This window comes from Otolemur garnettii, unplaced genomic scaffold, assembly GCF_000181295.1.
Source record: "Otolemur garnettii isolate 467f Iridium unplaced genomic scaffold, OtoGar3 scaffold00066, whole genome shotgun sequence".
NCBI classification, from domain to species: domain Eukaryota; kingdom Metazoa; phylum Chordata; class Mammalia; order Primates; family Galagidae; genus Otolemur; species Otolemur garnettii.
The window spans coordinates 6,649,221-6,669,271 of NW_003852461.1; the positions used below are offsets into that span (position 1 = coordinate 6,649,221).

Here is a 20,051-nt window from a genome sequence, read left to right on the forward strand (position 1 = left end):
TCCAGGATATGAAACAACTTCCAAACTTTTATGCTTTGCTATGAGAATTGATTTTCAAAATGTTTCCAAGTATTAACTACAACAGTCTCAATGCCGAGAGAATGAACTGGTTACTTTATTACGTTGGTGGGATTACCTTCCTTATCGGAGTGTAGAAGGAGATTATTTTTATGAAGATTTCAGAATACTTGAAACACCCCATTATCTAGAAAATCCACTTAAAGGAATCGTGGCATCACCCGGTGCATCCTCTGGCTAATTCTTTCCTTCTCCTTTAATACTTAGTGGTCAGGTGCATATCCCAATCTGTGTCCAGGTCTTGTCTTCACAAATCAAAGGAAGATTTAGAACTTAGAGAAATTTCCCAGAAGAAATCACTGAAACAATAAAAGTTCTGTATTAGAAAATAATAAGTCTTTAAAATTGCTAAAACACATACAGTTAAAACTGATTTAAACTTGGAAATTATTCGAAGACCTCATTGTCACGGTCCCTCATTCCCCATCAGGACAGCATCACCTGGTCTGAACTGCATATGTCTCTGTGGTAAGGTACAGGGGTCACCTTGTGAGACTTAGTGAAAGCTGGGAAGGTGTTTTGGGGAGACCGTAAAAGTCACTTGTTGAAAGCCTTCCTAGAATGAACTAAATAGGTAATAAAAGGAAACTTTTTGGACCTAATATTAAATAATTACTGTCACAATGTTTTAAGATTAATTCTAAATTCTTCCTTTTCTATTTCTTATAAGAAAATTGGAGGGTTTCTTCTTTAGGAGAAAAGAAAATATTTAAAAATATTTATATGAATATTTTCTATTCTGCTTATTCATTTTCAGTGGATATATTACTGGGAAAATGTGCATAAAGGCATAGCTGTGATAAATGAATTTTTATATTCTGTTAATTGGATGAGTAAGGTACTGTGGGTAAAGAGTAGATTTTTCTCAGATTGGATTTTTTTTTTTTTAATCATAGAACATATTCAAAATATAATGACCCTGGAAGAGTCTGTTCAACATGTGGTCATGACTGCTATTCAAGAGGTAAGTTGTATTATGTTCATGTTACGTGTGGAAATTCTAAACCAGATTGCATGATAGTTTTTATGTGAATTTTATGGCTACGTGTTTTTCCTTGTATAAACTTCCCCTTCGTAGCAGGTTTACTTACCTTTTAGCCAGTGAGTCTCCCTCCAGCCCTCAAGTATCTTAAAAGGCCTCCACGCTTAATTTTACTACCTGGATGTTTCCACAGTTGGTTGATAACTTAATACTGTCAGGTTCCTTCAAATAACTTCAACTATGCTGAAAAAGTAGGGTGAACAACCTCTGATCAGACGGGAATTTTTATTTCTTCTGTTTTCCTGCCAATTTCAGCAGTTTTTCCTGAGGTTTTATTTTACATAGACCATATGCATTTTCAGAATGTTCCATATGCGAGCAAGGGTGGTGGCCTTAGTCTTGGAGCCAGGTAACTGGCAAGTGTAGTTATCTAAGTTGAGCCGGGATCCAGAATCCACATAGTGTGGTATTGATGTTTCATATGAGGCTAACGGGCTGAGATGAAGTGGAGTGCAGAGGAGACAGGAGGAGAAAGTAGGATTAGGGGCGGGTAAGGAAAACAGTTTGGGTGGAACATTATTTAGAGGGAAATATCACACTTCCACAGTCCGTATGCTTTAAATTTGCACTGTTGATTTGACTCCAAAGCATAACTATATGTAAATAAACGTGCCTTTCATATGCATAAAAGGTATTTTGCAGTATTTTTTTTAACTATAATTTCTACTTTTAAGATAACTTCTCAAATTAGGAATTTTGCCATATCTCTTAGTTAAGGCCATATTTTAAAAGTATCTTATATAAAAATAACTATTTAAAAGTTATTTTATGTGTTCGTTTAACTTTATTCAGTAATGTCTTTAAGAATTCTATTGACATCTTTCAGTCCATGAATATTTTGACTGTACATATTTCAAGTACAACATACTTAGAATGTCCTCACTAACAGGGTCCAGTGTTGTGTTATTTACATTGAACCTCAGGACATTTTTATTTGAATGATATTCTAAGGATCATCAAATTAAGGCAAGGAAAAACTAAGTATAAATCATTTTATTATCCTTTCAAGTAAATATGTTTTTACTTCATAAATATCACATTAATTTTTTTTGAATATTCCTTAAGTGCTCCAAATTTGGGGTGATGTACTAAATTTTATTATTCTAACTTCCTAGTTGATGAGCAAAGAAATACTGAGCTCTCCTGCAAATGATGCCGTTGGAGAATTAGAGCAACAGGTGGGTCCTTCGTGTGTAAAGAAAATACTGAAAACATTGATACAGGTTTTTGCCAATCACTATCATAAAGCTTACAAAAGAGAATTTCTGCCATGGAATTTATTTTATTTTACCGCAGGATCCCAATTGAATAGTATTGTGCATTTCTTCATGAATGTAAGCAGGGTTGGTTTCCAGAGTTTTTTGTGATGATGTTTGGAGAGTTGGGTGGTGGTGAACCTTTCTTTTGACACTTCTGATGTGTGTTGGACCCTTGCCGTATCGCTGTACAATTACAATTCTTAACAACTCTGCTCTTTTAATTTATCTAAAAAGACAATTGATTTTTGTCACCGTTGCTGTCCTCTCACCTGATGTTGAAGAAAATGCTCAGGGACACTGTACTGTCCTCATAGCTCCGGGCACTGCTTGTATTTCAGGGCTGGTCCCGGGGACAGGTGCTCTCTCCCCAGGGTTAACCCAGTCTGGGTTGGGGGTGAATTCATCAAGCACTGTATATGTTCTGTTTTTGGACATCTGTTTTTTCATGAGTGTCACCAGTCATCTCAAGGAGTATTTCACATTAAACTTTTTAAATAAAAATTTATTTATGTGTAAACATGCTGTGTGTTCTTTCTGAAAATTTTTCTTTTCCTGTGGGGAAACTAAACAGTGCCTTCTTTAATACTTTTAAAAATATTTCACCAGGATTTACAAAAAAAATTTTTTTCTTTGGGACCATAGACGTAAATGTTAATGATGCTACATAAATATTATTCACATACTGACAACAAAGTAAGACTCACTTTTAAAAAGGTAAATGGAAAAACTTAAAAACAATTCCTAGTATTGGTGCATATGTCTGTTGCAAGAAGAAATTTTTTTTTATTTGTATCATAACATAATTTACTAAGAATTTGGCCATTTTATGTTTCAGCTTAAAAAGGCCTTGGAAGAGCTTCAGGAAGCACTAGCAGAAAAAGAGGAGCTGAGGCAGAGGTGTGAAGAGCTGGACATGCAGGTGCGCCGGGGAGGCTCGGCCTGAGGAAGCCTTCTCACTACACTACAAAAAGTTTTTTAAATTGATTAATTGGTAATGTGTTTTTGTAGGTTGGATTTCATTTCATGGAGGGAACATAAAAAGGATTTCTTACAGGCTTGAATATTTGAACATGAATTTCATAAATATGTGGTATTTTTCTCTGACAGTTGAACATTGCTGGCCTAACTCTTCCTTTGAGAAAATCATTCTATTGATTGTAGACTTTCAACTATTTCCATCAGCACTCAGTTTTCTTTTTTTTTTTTTTTAAATGGTAAACTAAAGTCTCTACTTTGTAATATGGGCGTGATTATTGAGTGAGGTAATTTATAGAAGTATGTAGTGGTTCCTCACCCCCAGTGAATTCAAGTACGTGCTCTGTCTCACGCACGCACACGCATGTGCACACAAAGTCTTTCATGCCGAGTTTGAACGTGTGTGTATATAATTTCTGTGTTCTGTACTATGTTCAGGGCAATCATTTGATTGTACTGTTACTAGCTCAGATCGTGTCAGTGTGTCAAAGTACTGTCATTGATGTGATTCTACACTTAGGATGTTTTTACCCCTCCTAAGTCTCAAGCGAACAGCGTAAATGTACGGAAGGAAGCAGTTTAGCTGTCTGTTACGGACTCACCAACCAAGCGTGCTTGTTCCCCAAATATGAGATAATGTGACTGATAATTTTTGTCTATAAACCCAAACTGATAACTGTGAACATGCGTGTGTATATTTTGGCTTAGTAGGAGACAACATTCTCAAAATTAGTTTTTACCTTAAAACAATTAATTTTTTTAAGTGCTATTATCTGTCAAATTTTAGAGATTGAAAAACATTTTCTTCCTGAAATTAAGTCAAGTATAACACTTTAAAGATAGCCGTGCACTGTTTTCTTCATATGTGTATGGGTTGATTTGATTTCTTCTGTTTGATTCAAACCTTCTGGACTCAGCACTCGAGTTGGAAGGATCCTTAGAAATCACCTAGTCAAGCTGTTTAATGGCACAATCAGATTTAGAATCCAGAACTCTGGACTCTAAAAGGTTTTCTTGTTTGTTTGTTTTTTTGCTATTGATATGTATACTTGGATATTTGTTTTAGGTGACTGCACTTCAAGATGAAAAAAATTCACTAGTTTCTGAAAATGAGCTGATGAATGAGAAGCTTGACCAGCTGGATGGCTCTTTTGATGATCCAAATACAATGGTTGCAAAAAAGTATTTCCATGCCCAGTTACAACTAGAACAACTACAGGAAGAAAACTTCAGGTAGCACTGTTGGTAGAAATTACTTTGCAGTTCTGTCTCTTAAACTAGTAGCTAAAACACCGTAATATGAACAGCTAATTAGTAAGCCCACTTAGGCGGGTTTAGGACACTGAAATGGTTGAAGGTGGTGGGATATGTACATAAAAACAGAACATTTCAAAGTAACAAGTAATGGAGACCAAATCAAGGCCAAGGGCAAGCCAATAGGAGTTCAAGGCAGTGATCGTGAACGCCTGCAGAAAACGGGAAGTTTCTCCTATAGGAGAGGTAACTATAATAAATGGAAAAAATGTAAACCCTAAAGAGATGCTTTTCACTGGAACTTTTATATTTCGTCTTTTTAAGGCCATATAGTCTTATTTATTGTCACTTATGCTCATCCCTGAGCCTGCACTGTGCGACACTGAGAGGAGGTGCTCAGTTACCCTTCTCAGAGTTTTTTGTTACTTGATTTTGATGTGATTTCACATTCACAAAAGAAAGTTGCAAGGATACTTTAAGAAACTTCTTTACGCCTTCTACTCAGATTTGGCCGGTGTCTTACCTCATCATTTGCTTTACTAGTCTTGGTTTACATAGATATGCATGTTTTTTCTAAACCGTTGGAGAGAAACTGGAGAAATGCCTCTCTGCCCCTATATGCTGCAGTGTGTATATCCTGAAAACAAAGACAGTCTCTTGTTTTTAAACCACAGTATAATCAGCAAAATTAGGGAATTTTGTTTGGGGGACAATGTCATTATCTAATCCACACACCATATTCACTTTCCATCGGTTGACTCAGCGTCTTCATGGCTATTTTTTTTCCTGGTCCAGAGTCTAATTCAGGACCGTGCACTGTATTTGGCAATGAGTTCTTATGTAATGGATTCCCAGATTTGCCAGTGGGAAGCCTTTCAGTTGACCCTATGTCCATCCCACTTGTTCCACACACTTTCTTTCTGGCACTGTGAAATGTTCCAGATTCATCTCATCCTTTCTCAACTCTGGAATCAGCCATTTCTCCAAGGAACCCTGCTTCCTTTTAGTCAAGAATGTTACTTAGACACAAAGACCTATCTCTGAATTTTTTATCATTGCTTCCAGGCTATCTTGCTGGACAGAGCCAGGAAGTGTATTTGCCCAGGTCGATACTTGCTCGTGATCACATGTGCCCTCGTTGTCACACTCGTGTGTTCCTGTTTTCCTCCCTATAGTACCCATTTGCTCAATCTCAAAACACATAGATATTTAAGAATTATTAAATTCTGTAAAAAGCAAATTATTACTATAGATTAATATGTTTATAGTTCATATTTTTACAAATGTTTATATATTGTGAAATAAATAGCACAGTTCAATGTTAATCATTGCATACGTTTGTGCAACTCATGCATCTGCCAACATACAGGCTCTTATAGTCACCACAGAAAGTTGGCGTATGCATCTTCTCAGTAAACCCCTACTGCCCGAGACTAATTACCCTCCTAGATTACGGACTAGAACTGTCTGTGAACTGAGTTATGTGGCATATACTCTCTGTAGACTGGCTGCTTTTGCTTTCCTGTGTGTGAGATGTGTCTGTATTTTGAAATGTTCAGCAGTCCCTTCTGACCCACAGGGTTTATGTTCCAAGATTCTAAGTGGGTAACAGACGACCCTCCCTCTATATGCTACGCATGAATTTCCTTTTCCTTCTCCACCGTTTCACAGGTAGAAGGTTTATTCTTTCTGTAAATCTCGACCTTGGCACATGGTTTTTTAAAATTTCCATATTAAGTCAAGAACTTGCACCCCTTTCTTTAAAGGAAGCACTTTCTGGCTTCTGTTTGGCGTATAGGAATTGACAGCATCCTACTCTTGTGCCTTGGGGCCATGGTTCAGTAAAATAACGATTATTTCAACACAAGCACAGCAGTGTCTTGTAGTTGATCTGATAACCAAGATGACTATTCGTCTATTTTAATGAATCGTCTCTTTAGTCTGTTGGCCAACTTCAAAGTTGGGTGGTTTGCCTTTTTATTATTGAGTTGTAGGAGGCTTTGAGAAATATAATCTTACAAATCATTTGCCAGACGCATGTACAGTAAATGTATCACCCACTCTGTGGCTTACCTTTTCATTTTTAAGGGATGTCTTTCAAAGAGTTGAAGTTTTTAACTCAGAGGAAATCTAATATTTTTAAGGTCAGTGCTTTCTTATCTACTGTCTGAGAAGTCCTTGACTTCTCAGACATGAAGATACTCTCCAGATTTTCTCCTAAAACCGTCATACATTTATCTTTTACATTTAGCCCCATGGTCCATCTTGAATTATTGTTTTGAAAATGTTGTGAGCTGCTAGGATCAAGCTTCATTTTTTCCCATGTAGGTATCTAGCATATGGGTATGTACATGGGTGCGTCACCTGTTGAAAAGATTTTTATTTTACTCATCAAATCGCTTTGATAACTTTGTGGAAAATGATGTAACCATAACATTTGGGTCTTTTTTCTGGAATCTCAGTTCATTTCTGTTGATGCCTTGGTCTGTCTTTACAAGCCTTTTTGAGAACTGCATTGTCTGTAATGTTCTTCATTCGTGGTTTGTGGTTCTCCTTGTAGAGATCATTTAGCTCCTTGGTTAAGTATATTCCTAGGTGTTTTTATTTCGTCTGTAGCTGTTTGAAATGGAATTGAGTTCTTGATTTGATTCTTAGCATGGCTGTTATTAGCATATAGAAATGGTACTGAAGTGTGTATGTGACGTAACCTGAGACTTTGTTGTATTCATTTATTATTTATAGGACACTTTTAGAGGCGTCTGTGGGGTTTTCTAGATAGAAAATCATATTATTGGCAGAGATAAATTGACCTCCTCTTTTCTGATTCGGATGCCCTTTCTTGCATTTTCTGGCCCTAATGCTCTGGCTGGGACTTCCACTCATACGTTGCATAGAAGTGGTAAAAGTGGCGTCCTTATCTTATTTTAGTTCTTAGGGGACTGCTTTCAACATTTCCTTGTTCACTATGCTGTTGGCTGTGTGCTGGTGTCATTTTGAGGTATGATCCTCCTACGCCTAGTTTGTTGTGAATTTTTTCCATGGGGTGGTGGATTTTATCAAATGCTTTTTTATCTATTGAGGTGAACATGTCATATTTTTTGTTTTTAGTTCTGTTTATATGCTTAATCACATGTATTGATTTTGCATATATTGAACCAGCCTTGCATTTCTGGAATGAACCTGACTTGATTATAGAGGATTATTCTTTTAGTGTGCAGTTGGACTTGATTTGCTAGTATTTTGTTGAGGATTTTTGTGTATATGTTCTTGAGGGATATTGGTCTGTAGTTTTGTTGTTGTTGTATCTTTTCCTGGCTTTGGTATCAGGGTGATCCTGGCTTCACAGAATGCGTTAGGGAGGATTCCCACCTTCTCAGTGTCATGAAACAGTTTTAATAGGAAAGGTACTAGTTCTTCCTGTAGGTCTGTTAGTGTTTATCTGTGAATCCTTCGGGTCCTGACCAATTTGGGGGAAGTTGGGAGGTTTTTCATTACTGATTCAATCTCACTACTTGTTTTTTGGTCTGTTCAGGTTGTCTGTTTCTTTGTGATTCAAGTTTGGGAGGTTATATGTTTCCAAAAACTTGTCCAGTTCCTCTGGCTTTTTAGTTTATGTGCATAGAGGTGTTCATAGTCATCTTGGACATTTTTATTTCTGTGGTATCAGTTTCAGTGTCTCTTTTTTCATTTCTGATTGAATTTATTTGAATTCTGTTCTTTTCGTGGTTAATCTAGCTAGGGGTCTGTCAATTTTGCTTTTCTTTTCAAAGAACCAACTTTTTGTTTCATTGATCTTTTGTATTGATTTTCTGGTTTCAGTTTTGTGTAGTTCTGCTTTGACCTTTGTTATTTCTTGTCTTCTGCCAGTTTGAGGTCAAAATCTTGGTCCTTCTTGTTCTGCACGACAACATCTTCTCACAGGTTCTCCAATTGAGAATGACGCTTCCCTCAGTATTCCATCTGGGTTGTGCTTTTTCACCTGCAGCTTCTTCTGGGATGTCTAGTGACTGATGTCTCTAGTCAGCCAACTTGAAGGGAAATCGGTTTTATTTATTTATTTAGTTTTAAGATATGAGGTCTTACTTTGTCATCCAGGCTAGAGTGCATTGGCCAATCATAACTCACTGTAGTCCCAAACTCCTGAACTCACATAGATTTTTTAGCATGTTTTTTTATCAGTTTGTTTCTGGCTTGCGAAGAGGGTTTTTCTTTTCCATAACTGGGTGTTGACTTTTGTCTAAGGATTTTTCTGCATCTTAAAAAGGTAGTGTAGTTTTTCTTTTTTATTCAATGAAATATATTGCTTTTTGAACTTTTAATTTCAAAGATAGACTATTCATATTTTTATTGTCCTGTATTTGTATGACTAGATTCAGTGTGCTAATACATGCATATTAGATTCAGTGTGCTAATACATGCATAAAGAATTTTTGTAACTGTCTTTATAATGCTATTTTTCTGAAACTTTTTTCTCTTTCAATGTCTTTTTCAGAGCTTACTGTCAGAGTAAGAATTCTGCTAGTCTCAGAATATTTGAAAAGTATTCTTTCCTTTATTTCTGAAGGAGTTGATGTAAAAATAGTAATTTCTTTCTTAAATGTTTGAAAAAACTTATCAGTAACACAGTTTGGGCCTATACTTTGTTTTGTGTTTTATGGAGGGGATTTCCGTGAGGAATAAAAGTTCCTTAACGGTCGTAGGACTTTTCAGATTTCCCATTTCATCTTGTGTCAGTTGGGTGAGTTGTATTTTCAGTGTCATTTATTTTATTTAAGTTGTTGGATTTATTAACAGAAAGTTGTTGATGACTTTTTTTTTGTCCCTAACATTCTTTGACTGCACTTTAATAACTACTGAAGCTTGTTCACATCAATAACTGCTGAAGCTGATTCACATCCTCTTTTCCACTCCTGACTCTGCTTGTGGATATCGCTTATGTTTGCTTTCATTTTTCTTGACCGCTCTTGCCTGGGGTTCATGAATTTTATTAATCTTTCAAACACCCATTATTGGCTTTTTGGATTATTAGTTTTAAAGCTCTGTTCTTTATTTTTTCCCTATAACTACTTTGGATTTAAGTTTCTCTTCCTTTTAACTCTCAAGATTGAAACTTAGTTCATTGATTTCTTAAGCTTTCCTTAATTTCTAACGTGAACCTTTAAAACTTTCTCTCTAAATACTGGCTTTACTAAGTGTCCCCCAAATTGGATTGGTTGTCTTCTTGTTATTGTTTAGTTTGAAAGATTTTCTGAATTCCCCCATGACTTCTTTATTGATATGTGGGTTGTTTGGAATTATATTGTTTCATTTCTAAGTAATGCTTTTCTAGACTTAGATAACTGATTTCTAATTAGCCTGTATCATTAGAGAACATAATCCTTGAAATTTTAGTTTTTTGGGATAGATCAGTATATATTTTATTGCTCATTCTATGTTTTATTGTGTGAAGTATTATATTTATGTACTTGCAAAATATGTGTGCCCTGTAATTTTGCCTATTGTAGTAAGCTGGTTAAAATATTATTCACATCTTTTCTGTATTTTTAGTGATACATTTTTGATTAATTTCATTTATGTGGAGACTAGCATTAAACAATTTCAGCAACGATTGTAGATTTGTAGATTTATACCTTTGGTTTTATGAGTTTTTATTTCATGTATTTTAAAACTCCATTTTTAGTTATATATACATTTATGATAAATCTTTATAATGAATGAGCTGACTCTTTTGTAATTATGTAATGTCTCTATTTTGGTAATACTTTTTATCTTAAAACTTATTTTGTTATTAATATAAGCACCCCAGCTTTCTTTGCTAAGTGTTTTTATTGCATTTTTTTCTATCTTTTTACTTTCATATATGTTTTTATATTTAAAAGGTATCATATAATTGGCAAATATTTGAGCCTTACTTTTTTATTCAGTTTGATGGCCTCTACTTTTAAAATTCTGTGTTGTGTGTATTTACCTTTTATGTAATTACTGCTGTGACTATATATATGTACACTTTGCTATTTTTTGTTTGTTACACTTCTTTTCTTTTTTCCCTTTCTGCTTTCTTTTGGATTAATCAGATAATTTTTAATATTTTGTTTTAATCACTGTATTGTCATTTTAGTTTTTCTCATTCTGCTGTTTTGAGAATTTCCCCTTCATTCATCACAATCTACATGGAGTCTGTATTTTACTACTTTACAGGCTATGTATATTTTAATACAAATGTCCTATAGATCTCCTCTTCATCTTTTGAAGTTAAAATTTGTTAGAACTAGGGATAACTAAGTATGGTGTTTCAGAAGTGAAAATGAAAGTTTATAACGTGTAGTTTATTCTCATGTCTGTTTCAAAATTTATAGCTGAAAAGTATCTTATTCCTGTAGTCTTTCCCCTTTTGTATGTAGATTTTTTAAAAAGAATTCAGTATGTCCTCCTAAGCTTATGCCCCATTTAGAAAACAAATGGTGAAAATTATATTATAAACATTTATTTTTTCTGTTCAAGGCTTGAAGCTGCAAAAGATGATTACCGTGTTCACTGTGAAGAGCTTGAAAAGCAGCTGATTGAGTTTCAGCACAGGAATGATGAGCTGACCAGTCTCGCTGAGGAGACAAGAGCCCTGAAAGATGAAATCGATGTTCTGAGGTATGGCGCATCTAACTAATAATGTATAATTACGTTATTTCTAAGTCATTATTTAGTCAATTAGAGCATTTCGTATTTTAATCAGAGACTTTCAGTTTTATCCCTGTGTGTTGGGTATTGGCCAGTCTTTATCTAGGCTCCCAGCCTTTACTTATTTATGCTTGTTGATTGGAATTGCTGAGTTTTTTGCTTTACTTATTTGGATTTTGTTTTGTTTTGAGAACAGAGTCTCACTCTGTTGCCCAGTCTGGAGTGCAGTGGCCTCATCGTAGCTCACTACAACTTCAAATTCCTGGTCTGAAGTGACCTCCTGTCTTAGCCTCCCAAGTAGCTAGGACTATAGGTGTGTGCCAACATGCCCAGCTAATTTTTCTATTTTTTTTCATAAAGATAAGGTCTCACTCTCGTGCTGGCTAGTCTTGAACTCCTGGTCTCAAGCTATCCTCTACACTTTGGGTTATAAAAATGCTAGGATTACAGGTGTGAGCTACCATGCCTGGTCCTAAAATCATCTTTTGTGGATAATATTCAACTCTTGTTCCAACAGTTTGACATTAGAATCCATAAACCCAATGAGACCTTTTTCTTAAAATTTTATAAACTAAATTAATTCTAAGATGATACTTAGCTTGACCTTCTTTTATCCTTTATTATATTTTATGAAGTTTTTTGTGTAAAGAAGTGTATTCTTAATTCCTATTTTGGCATTTGATAAAATACAGGTAAATATAGACGAGAATCCTAACCTGTATTTCAGAGAGGATTGTTTTGGCAGTTCTTACTATTTAGCCTCTGTCTGTGAAACGTTACTCTTTATGATTTCTGTTAATTTTTTGCATTTTCAATACCAATTTAACACAATATTTATAACCCTTAATTTGGGCCTGCTTGTGGTAGTGAAATGCTTTGCTTTATTTATTTATTTTGGTTTAGCACACTCTAAAGGGAGTTTCCCCACCAGACAAATTTATAAATTGAGGCACCTTCCTAAGTACAGTATATCAAATACAGCAAACTGTGTTGAATGATAACCCCTAAAGCAAGGTTGGCCCACACTGTAATGTGGTTCAGAATGTTCAATTCCATGTCTCAGCCCATTCTTTTTTATACATAGTGCTAACATATAAAACAGTTTGATATTTGGATGTGTCAAATTTGAAGCATTTTTATTCTGAGAGTTTTATAACAAAGGGGTTAAACTGTAGATGGTTCTCCGCCTGTGTCTGTATTCAAAGGTCTCAGAAAGTTTACAAATTCTCCTCCCTCCCTCCCTGCCTGCCTTCCTTCCATTTCACAGCCAGAATGAACGTGGGAGCCTGTATTAGTTTTTATACAGTAATGCTTAGTCTCCATCATTACAGGGCTACTTCAGATAAAGCAAATAAACTGGAGTCAACAGTTGAGATCTATCGTCAGAAGCTGCAAGATTTGAATGACCTTCGCAAGCAGGTGAAAACTTTACAGGAAACCAACATGATGTATATGCACAACACAGTCAGCTTGGAAGAGGAATTGAAGAAGGCCAATGCGGCCCGCACACAGTTAGAGACATACAAAAGGCAGGTAAGGAAATTGCTTGATTTTTAATTGAAAACATTGAAAGTTCACCTTGGTTATTTCATGTGATCCTGTATGAATGATACAGATATGAAGAAGCATCACGTATAATAACCTGTGAACTGACTCTGATGAATTGCCTCTCTCTGTTATTTTAATTTAAGGGTTGATAATTGAATTTAAGTTATCCGAGTCTTTCTCCTTTCTACTGCCTTCTGAACTATTTTTTTTTTTTGAGATTTAAAAGACCGGAGCCGATATGAGATAAAGTATTCTCTCTTGCTATTTATTAAAAACAGCGTTAGAATAGAAACTTAATATATTTAATTTTTTTTGGTTACATTATTATTTGACTATTTTAAATTTTATGTTAATTCTTCTTATCTATGTGCTAATTTCCACAAATATTCAGAATTAGACTGTAATTTTAATGTAAACATTTTATTTTCAGCTTTCTCATTGACTCAACTCTGAAAGGCCGTCAATGTACTGTTGTTTTTTACTTTTGTTTTTGACTTAAGGTTCAAGATCTTCACATTAAGCTTTCCTCTGAATCCAAAAGGGCAGACACACTAGCATTTGAAATGAAGCGGCTTGAAGAAAAACATGAAGCTCTACTTAAGGAAAAAGAGGTAAAAAGAAGTGTAATCAGTAAGGAATAGGTCATTCTTATTTCAGTTTTGGTATTACCCTGGCCGTTCTTAGAAGGGTAGTGATGTCAGGGAGTTCTGCCTTCCTCCAAATTGAAACTTTTGATATAAAACAGTGTTTTGTAAAAGTGACCCTCACTTCTTCCTTTAATTTTATTGGCTCACTTCATAAGGGAGATGAAGTCACAGAACTAAGCTCCTATGTTTTGATACATGCTTTCTAACTTGACTGTCAGTTTCTTGAGAGCAAGGACTATTGATAACTTCCTAGAGTTTTATTAAGATACAGTTGACATACTATAAATTTCACCTACTTAAGTAAGTCAGCGGTCCAAGTATATTCACAGAGTCTGCGACCATCACCATAATCAAATTTTATAACATTGCCGTCATTCCATAAAGATGCCCCAGGCCCACTGTCTCCTGCCCTGGTCTTAACGACTGTTGGTCTCCTGGCTGGCTGTTGACTTTCCTGCTCTACCTAGAATATGTAACCATGTAACCGTCCACTGTGTGGTTTTTGTGACTGACCTTTCAAGTTTCGCATCCATGTTGTAGGGTGTGTCAGTGCTTTATACCTTTTATTGCTGGATGATTGTTGTTTAGATGTGCTATGTTTGTTTATCCATTCATCCATTCACCACGGTATGGATGTTGGGGCTGGTTCCGCTTTACGGCTGTTAGAATAATGCTGCTGTCAAGCTTTATGTACAAGCTTTCATGTAGATATGTTTTTTATCTTTTACTGCATTTATTTTTATTCTAATTGTTACTAATTCTTTGATAAAGGAAACAAATTCTTTTGTATTTAGAATGTTTTTTCTGATTTCTTAAGGTGGAAAATTAGGTTATTGATTTGAGATATTTTTCTCTCATTTTCAATATGTGTTTACAACTATAAATTTCTCCCTTAACATTTTTTTTAACTGCATTCTGTATGTTTTGACATACTGCATTTTTAAAAAATTCTTTTGAATATATTTTTAACTTCCCTGAAGATTTCTTAGCCCTCCTTAAGAGTATCCTGTTAAATTTCCGCATTTGTGAATATCCAAATTGTATTGTGTCATTGATTTCTCATTTAATTCTGTTATGATCAGAGAACATGTTTTGTGTGATTTCAGTTTTCTTAAATTTATTGAAACTTGTTTTATGGTCTACCGCAGCGGTTCTCAACCTGTGGGTCGTGACCTCTTTTTAACAATAAAAATACATTGCGGCATTAGGAAGGTTGAAAACACTGGTCTACGGTCTCTTTTGGAGAATGCTCCATGTCGATTTAAAAAAACTGTGTACATGTATTCTGCTGTTTGTGGGTACTTTATATATGCCTGTAATCTGCATATTCTCTCGTGCTGTTCAAGTCTTCTTTCTGCTCTCAAGTCTACTGCTGAATCCATCTGGTAAATTTTTCATTTTATTTATTTTACTTTTCAATTCAGAATTTCTAATTGGTTTATTTTAAATAAATTCTCTTAAACTGTATTTGTTCAGATATTTTCACAATTTCTCTTAATTCTTCACACTTGGTTTGCTCTAGGTTTTTGAACTTCAATTGTCATACTTACAACACACCGTGTAGAGTACCTACCCGCTGGGTCACCTCACTGGCTATTTCTGTGCACTGCGTTTTTCCCCCTGTTTATGGGCTTTCCTGTTTTCGTGTTGTGTATTTTTATTGAAAATCTAACATTTAACATAGTATTTCAAATCTGGAAATCAGATTTCTCCCAAACTCAGTGTTTGTTATTGCTGTTTTTATTTTTTTAAAGTGACTTTTTGAACTGTCGAGCCTGCATTCTTCGTATCATGTAGCCACTGAAGTCTCTACTCAGTTACTGCTGTCGTTAGTTCTTGATTACTTAGAGATTATCAGCGACGCTTTGAACCAATAGCTTTCATAGCCTTTGCCAGAGGACTCCGTGTGGGTGTTAGAAAAATATCCTTAGTGTTTGGACGGTTTAAAACTCTGCCTTTGCTTTTATTTGCTGTTTGCAGAGGGCATCACATTGGAGCCAAGACGCTGGGCTCCTCTCAGGTTTTTTCTGGGCATGTGCAGGGCCCTGCACATAGCCGGCCTCTTAGATTTCCAGGAACATGTCAGGCTTTTCAAAGCCTCCCATGGGTATCCTATTCTTCGGATCTTTCTTACAAATTTTTTGCTGGGTTAAACAGCGACAGTTCTCTGAAGAAGGGGCACTGTAAGGGGAGCTCCACATTCAACCTTCCCTGTGGTTGGTGTTTAGGTCGTTGGTTTTCACAGCTACAGACTGAGAGGCTGCTGGTTTTCTGGGCTCCCATGTTATGGTAACAGAGAGGAGAATGGTAAAAAGGCAAGTTAAAAGAACAAAAAGCTTACTCTTCTAACCAAGGTTTAGCAAGTTTACATCAATAAATGCTCCTGAGATTGTGGTAGGCTTTTGGTTTATCTCCAGAGTTCTAAAGAGTTGATATTGATATATTTGCCAGTGTCTGCATTGTATTTACAGAGGACCAGATTTACACAAGTCTTTGTGCTTGCCCTTAGTTATAACTTAAGGGTGCCAGGATCCCTAGGACATCTGTGAACTCCAACCTGAGGACCCCTTGACTTAGCTACCATTTTACTGTTAGATTGATTTGAGCCACTTAATCAACTAGGTAAGGTTTTATTCATTGATTTGGAACATAACATTTATATAGAATTTTACATCAGAAGTACTTTTCAATTTCTGGGAAAATGAGTTAAGCATGAGTCTTTTGTCTAGATATAGAAGTTTGTCATTGGTATAGGTTCTGAATTAGTCAGTGTTGGGAAGTGCTGGTGAGACTGCATTTTTCTCTTCCTGGTTGAGTTCTTGGTCTCGGGAATGCAGGGATGAATTCATGGGCCACAAGTCAGCAGAAGCAATAGGGCAACAGTTTATTAGAAGATAGGAGAGTTCCCAACAAAATGAAAGGGGTCCTGAAGCGGCTGCTGCTGCAACTCAGCTGGGTGTGGGTATTTGTGCCTTGTCTCCCTCTGAAACCTGTTTGTTTGGGTCCTTCAAACCTCGCTGGTTTACATTGATTGGCTTCTTTAAACGGTAATTGACTGGCCCTGTATTTGCACTGGGCGCTTTTTTTGCCCCATCCCCAGGGAGAATTCCCTCCTCTGGGCTTGCTCTGTCTAGCAACGTCCAGTGACCAATGGCTGCACGGGTCACTGGGAAGGAGTCCCCGTTCTTCTCCGTGCCCATATCCCAGTCTCTGCTTAAAGCCTTCTCACTCCTTTCCCTAGTAAGCTGTCCTCAGGAAATGATGCATTTCCATGAGTTCATACTGCCAGCTACTTAGCACTCTTCCAGTTGAATTTCACAGTTGTCTAAAGAAGTAACTAGTCTCCCCAGATGCACGAATCAGCATTCCCTTTTGACTATATGGAGACTAAATTCCAAACGGTGAATGACTTGCCGGGATACTCTAGCTGGGAAGTAGTGAAATGAAGTGAAACCATGGTCTTTATGCCTGCAAAGTCCATGTCTGTTACCACCTTAAGTTGTATTTTTGTACTCTGTTGCATAATTGCATTCATTTTGTTCAAAGATAAACTATCTGATTAGGGAAATCACAAGCCATGTGTTGAAAAGACTATTGTTTATGTAACTTATGCAAGAGAGAAGGAGGCTTTTACAACTGAAACATTGTGATTTTTAATTAACCAGGCAACAATTATCAAGCTCACTAACTTGTTACGGTAAATTACTGCAAGCATAAGTATACTGTTTATGGGCAGAATCAAATGCTTTCCTGACATCAACAATTCTTTTGTAGAGACTAATAGAGCAGCGAGATACTCTGAAAGAAACGAATGAAGAGCTTCGATGTTCACAAGTACAACAGGATCACCTAAACCAAACAGGTGAACTGGACAGACTTAGAAACTTTCAGTAGTCACAGTATAGGAATGCTTATGGCTTGTGTGTTTTTTTGTTGTTTAGATGCATCTGCTACAAAGAGTCATGAGAATCTGGCTGCTGAGATTATGCCGGTGGAGTATAGGTAAATTTGTTCCTGATAATCCACACTTAATATTATAAGTGATGTTTTTGGTAAATTTCTTAGCCTTTAAAGACTTTTCGTTTTATGTGTCATCAAACTGAAAATTACTTTGTCTCATTTGTTTAAACTTTCTAAATCAGATTATTGCTACTGCAACAATTTAACATTTATCAGAAGTTTCACAGCCTTGTTCACAAACATATTTAAGTTTTTACAACATGTCCTTTCTTGCTAGATAGTGAGGTCATGCGTCTGTGGTGTGAGAAAAAGTTAGTGTCTGAAAAAAAAGGAAAAAGAAAAAAGAAAAAAAAGTGTCTGAAATTGATGCAACACAAAGTCACTTTGGTCAGAAAGTCACTGGTGGGTTAAGTTTATCATTGAAAATTGTAAAACTATTAGCGGACAAAACTCAGTATAACTAACATCTGAAGGTGGAAGTGGCAAATGTGTAAAATGAGAAGTTGCTTATCTTTCTTAGTGGGAGGCTAATCATGATGCTAAAGTTAACGATTTTAAAAAATAGCCATATAAGCTTATTTTATAGGGTTATTGTGTTGGCATTTGGAAGACTCGGGATGAATTGAAATGAGCGGCTCTGAGTACTGAGATTTTGTAGGGGGGCAGTAGAAGAGTATTACTTTCTATTTAATAATGTTTGCATTTTAGAAAACAAATGGATATAAATCTTTAATAATTTTTTTTCCAAAAACAAAAAGATCTAGAAACTGATTACCATCATAAAACTTATTTTAAAATGTTAGACAAACTATAGTTTCTTCAATCTTTTGCTTTTTATTTATGTATTTTCTAAGAATATACTATTTCCTTTAGTTAGTAAATTACCAAGTAAATTAATTCATATTGTCTCTTAAACATTTGCATAATAATCATTTATTAACTTTAGCATAATCCTATACCAGAACCATTAAAACTTTACTATTTATTTTTGAGGTTCAGTCTTGTAGTGTATATAATTTTTTATAAAAACTTTCAGAAGTCTGGTTACATTTTGAGGGTCTTATGCTCTTACTGATAAAGATAGTCAGGCTTAGTTCAATTTTAAAATGATAGTGATGGAGTGGACAGGAAATTCAGTGTGTGTACGTGTGTGTGTGTGAAGAATACGATGACTCATATTTTTAAAAATTGAAAATAAATTTTCCTTTTTAACCTCAGGGAGGTGTTTATTCGACTGCAACATGAAAATAAGATGCTTCGCTTACAGCAGGAAGGTACCGAGAATGAGCGTATTGAAGAACTTCAAGACCAGCTGGAACAGAAACACCGCAGGATGAATGAACTGGAGACCGAGCAAAGGTGACCTGCTCGTCCATAATCGGAAGTCTTGGTGATTTAGTGACCTAGACTCCAAATCTTGACTCACCCAAGTGGAAAATATCCTGGTAGCTGAAGTATTATAATTAGAACTGCCTGGAAGCAGGTTGAAGGTTTTGTTCCTAGTGTCTCACCACTGCAAGCTTCACTGCACGAAAAAAGGAAGTCAAGTGATTCATTTCGGTCACATTATTATAAAATACATGGGCATCAGTTTTAGGAGACGTGGTTACCCAGCTTGCTTATTCTTGACCTGCATTTAAGTATCTTCACAACTGAGAAAGTTTAAGAAATGACTACTTTCTACTGAAGTCTGGTGCCTAGGTGGGACTCAGATGGTGGAGTCACGTGGGGTCCCACCTTTAATCCACTTAACTGTGATTTCCCACAAAATCACCCACACACCATTTCGAGGCAGGTTACTTAATCTCATACTCAGTGTTTTCAGGTATAAATTCCAGATCGGAAGACCACAGATAATCTGTTTAAAGCAATGGGGTGCTTGTGTGGTATTGATGATGTGCTTAACAAGTGAGAAGAAGAATATGTAACATTGTGCAGTGCCTGTTATGTGCCAGGTCCTATCGTAATACTTTGTTGGTATTAACTCAATAAATTCTCCTCGTAACCGTATGAAGTAGTAAGAATGGATAAGGAAGAGGAGATCAGGGAGGGTGACTGGATTACCCAGCGTTACACGGCTAGTATGTTCTGGATCCTCTACTGGAACTCTGTCGGTGGCTGAGTATGTCCTCTTAGCTACTGTGCTAACCTGTGCTCATAAGTGGCACACGTGATAAAGGTATTTAGATTTATTTATCCAACTGTTATTGAATTTTAGAGACCAGTCAGAAATTTTAGAGTTACTTGACCTTGTCTGCTCAAATTTGTCAGTATATTGTTATGTTAACTGCTATTCTATTTAAAAAGACTAGCATTTTAGCTTTCTGAAGAGATCATTAATTATTACTATACTGTACAGTTCAATGGTAGTTGTTGGCCCTGGAAATACTAAATTTCAGCTTTTAGGGAATTAATATAGGACAAAAGGCATGTGAATAGATTATTACTGTGTTATATGATAACTGTAACAATGGACTGTTGGTGGTGGGTGTGTGTCATATATATGAGTGCATATACCAGAGAGAGAGAGAGAGAGATGGGGGGAGAGAGAGAAATATGGAGGGAGAGAGGGAGAGATGGGGAGAGAGAGAGAAAGATGGGGAGAGAGAGGGAGAG

General features: G+C 36.0%; 1 protein-coding gene across 1 annotated transcript in view; it reads left to right on the forward strand.

Moving 5' to 3' along the window:
- HOOK1 (hook microtubule tethering protein 1) overlaps positions 1 to 20,051 on the forward strand; it is a 57,490-nt gene that overhangs the window by 20,815 nt on the left and 16,624 nt on the right. Inside the window, exons 4-13 of the mRNA XM_023515100.1 lie at positions 836 to 1,042; positions 2,236 to 2,298; positions 3,215 to 3,298; positions 4,421 to 4,587; positions 11,110 to 11,250; positions 12,612 to 12,813; positions 13,329 to 13,439; positions 17,250 to 17,337; positions 17,417 to 17,477; positions 18,654 to 18,794. Of these exons, the coding sequence (XP_023370868.1) occupies positions 836 to 1,042; positions 2,236 to 2,298; positions 3,215 to 3,298; positions 4,421 to 4,587; positions 11,110 to 11,250; positions 12,612 to 12,813; positions 13,329 to 13,439; positions 17,250 to 17,337; positions 17,417 to 17,477; positions 18,654 to 18,794 (1,265 nt within the window). The remainder of the gene's footprint in view (positions 1 to 835; positions 1,043 to 2,235; positions 2,299 to 3,214; positions 3,299 to 4,420; positions 4,588 to 11,109; positions 11,251 to 12,611; positions 12,814 to 13,328; positions 13,440 to 17,249; positions 17,338 to 17,416; positions 17,478 to 18,653; positions 18,795 to 20,051) is intronic.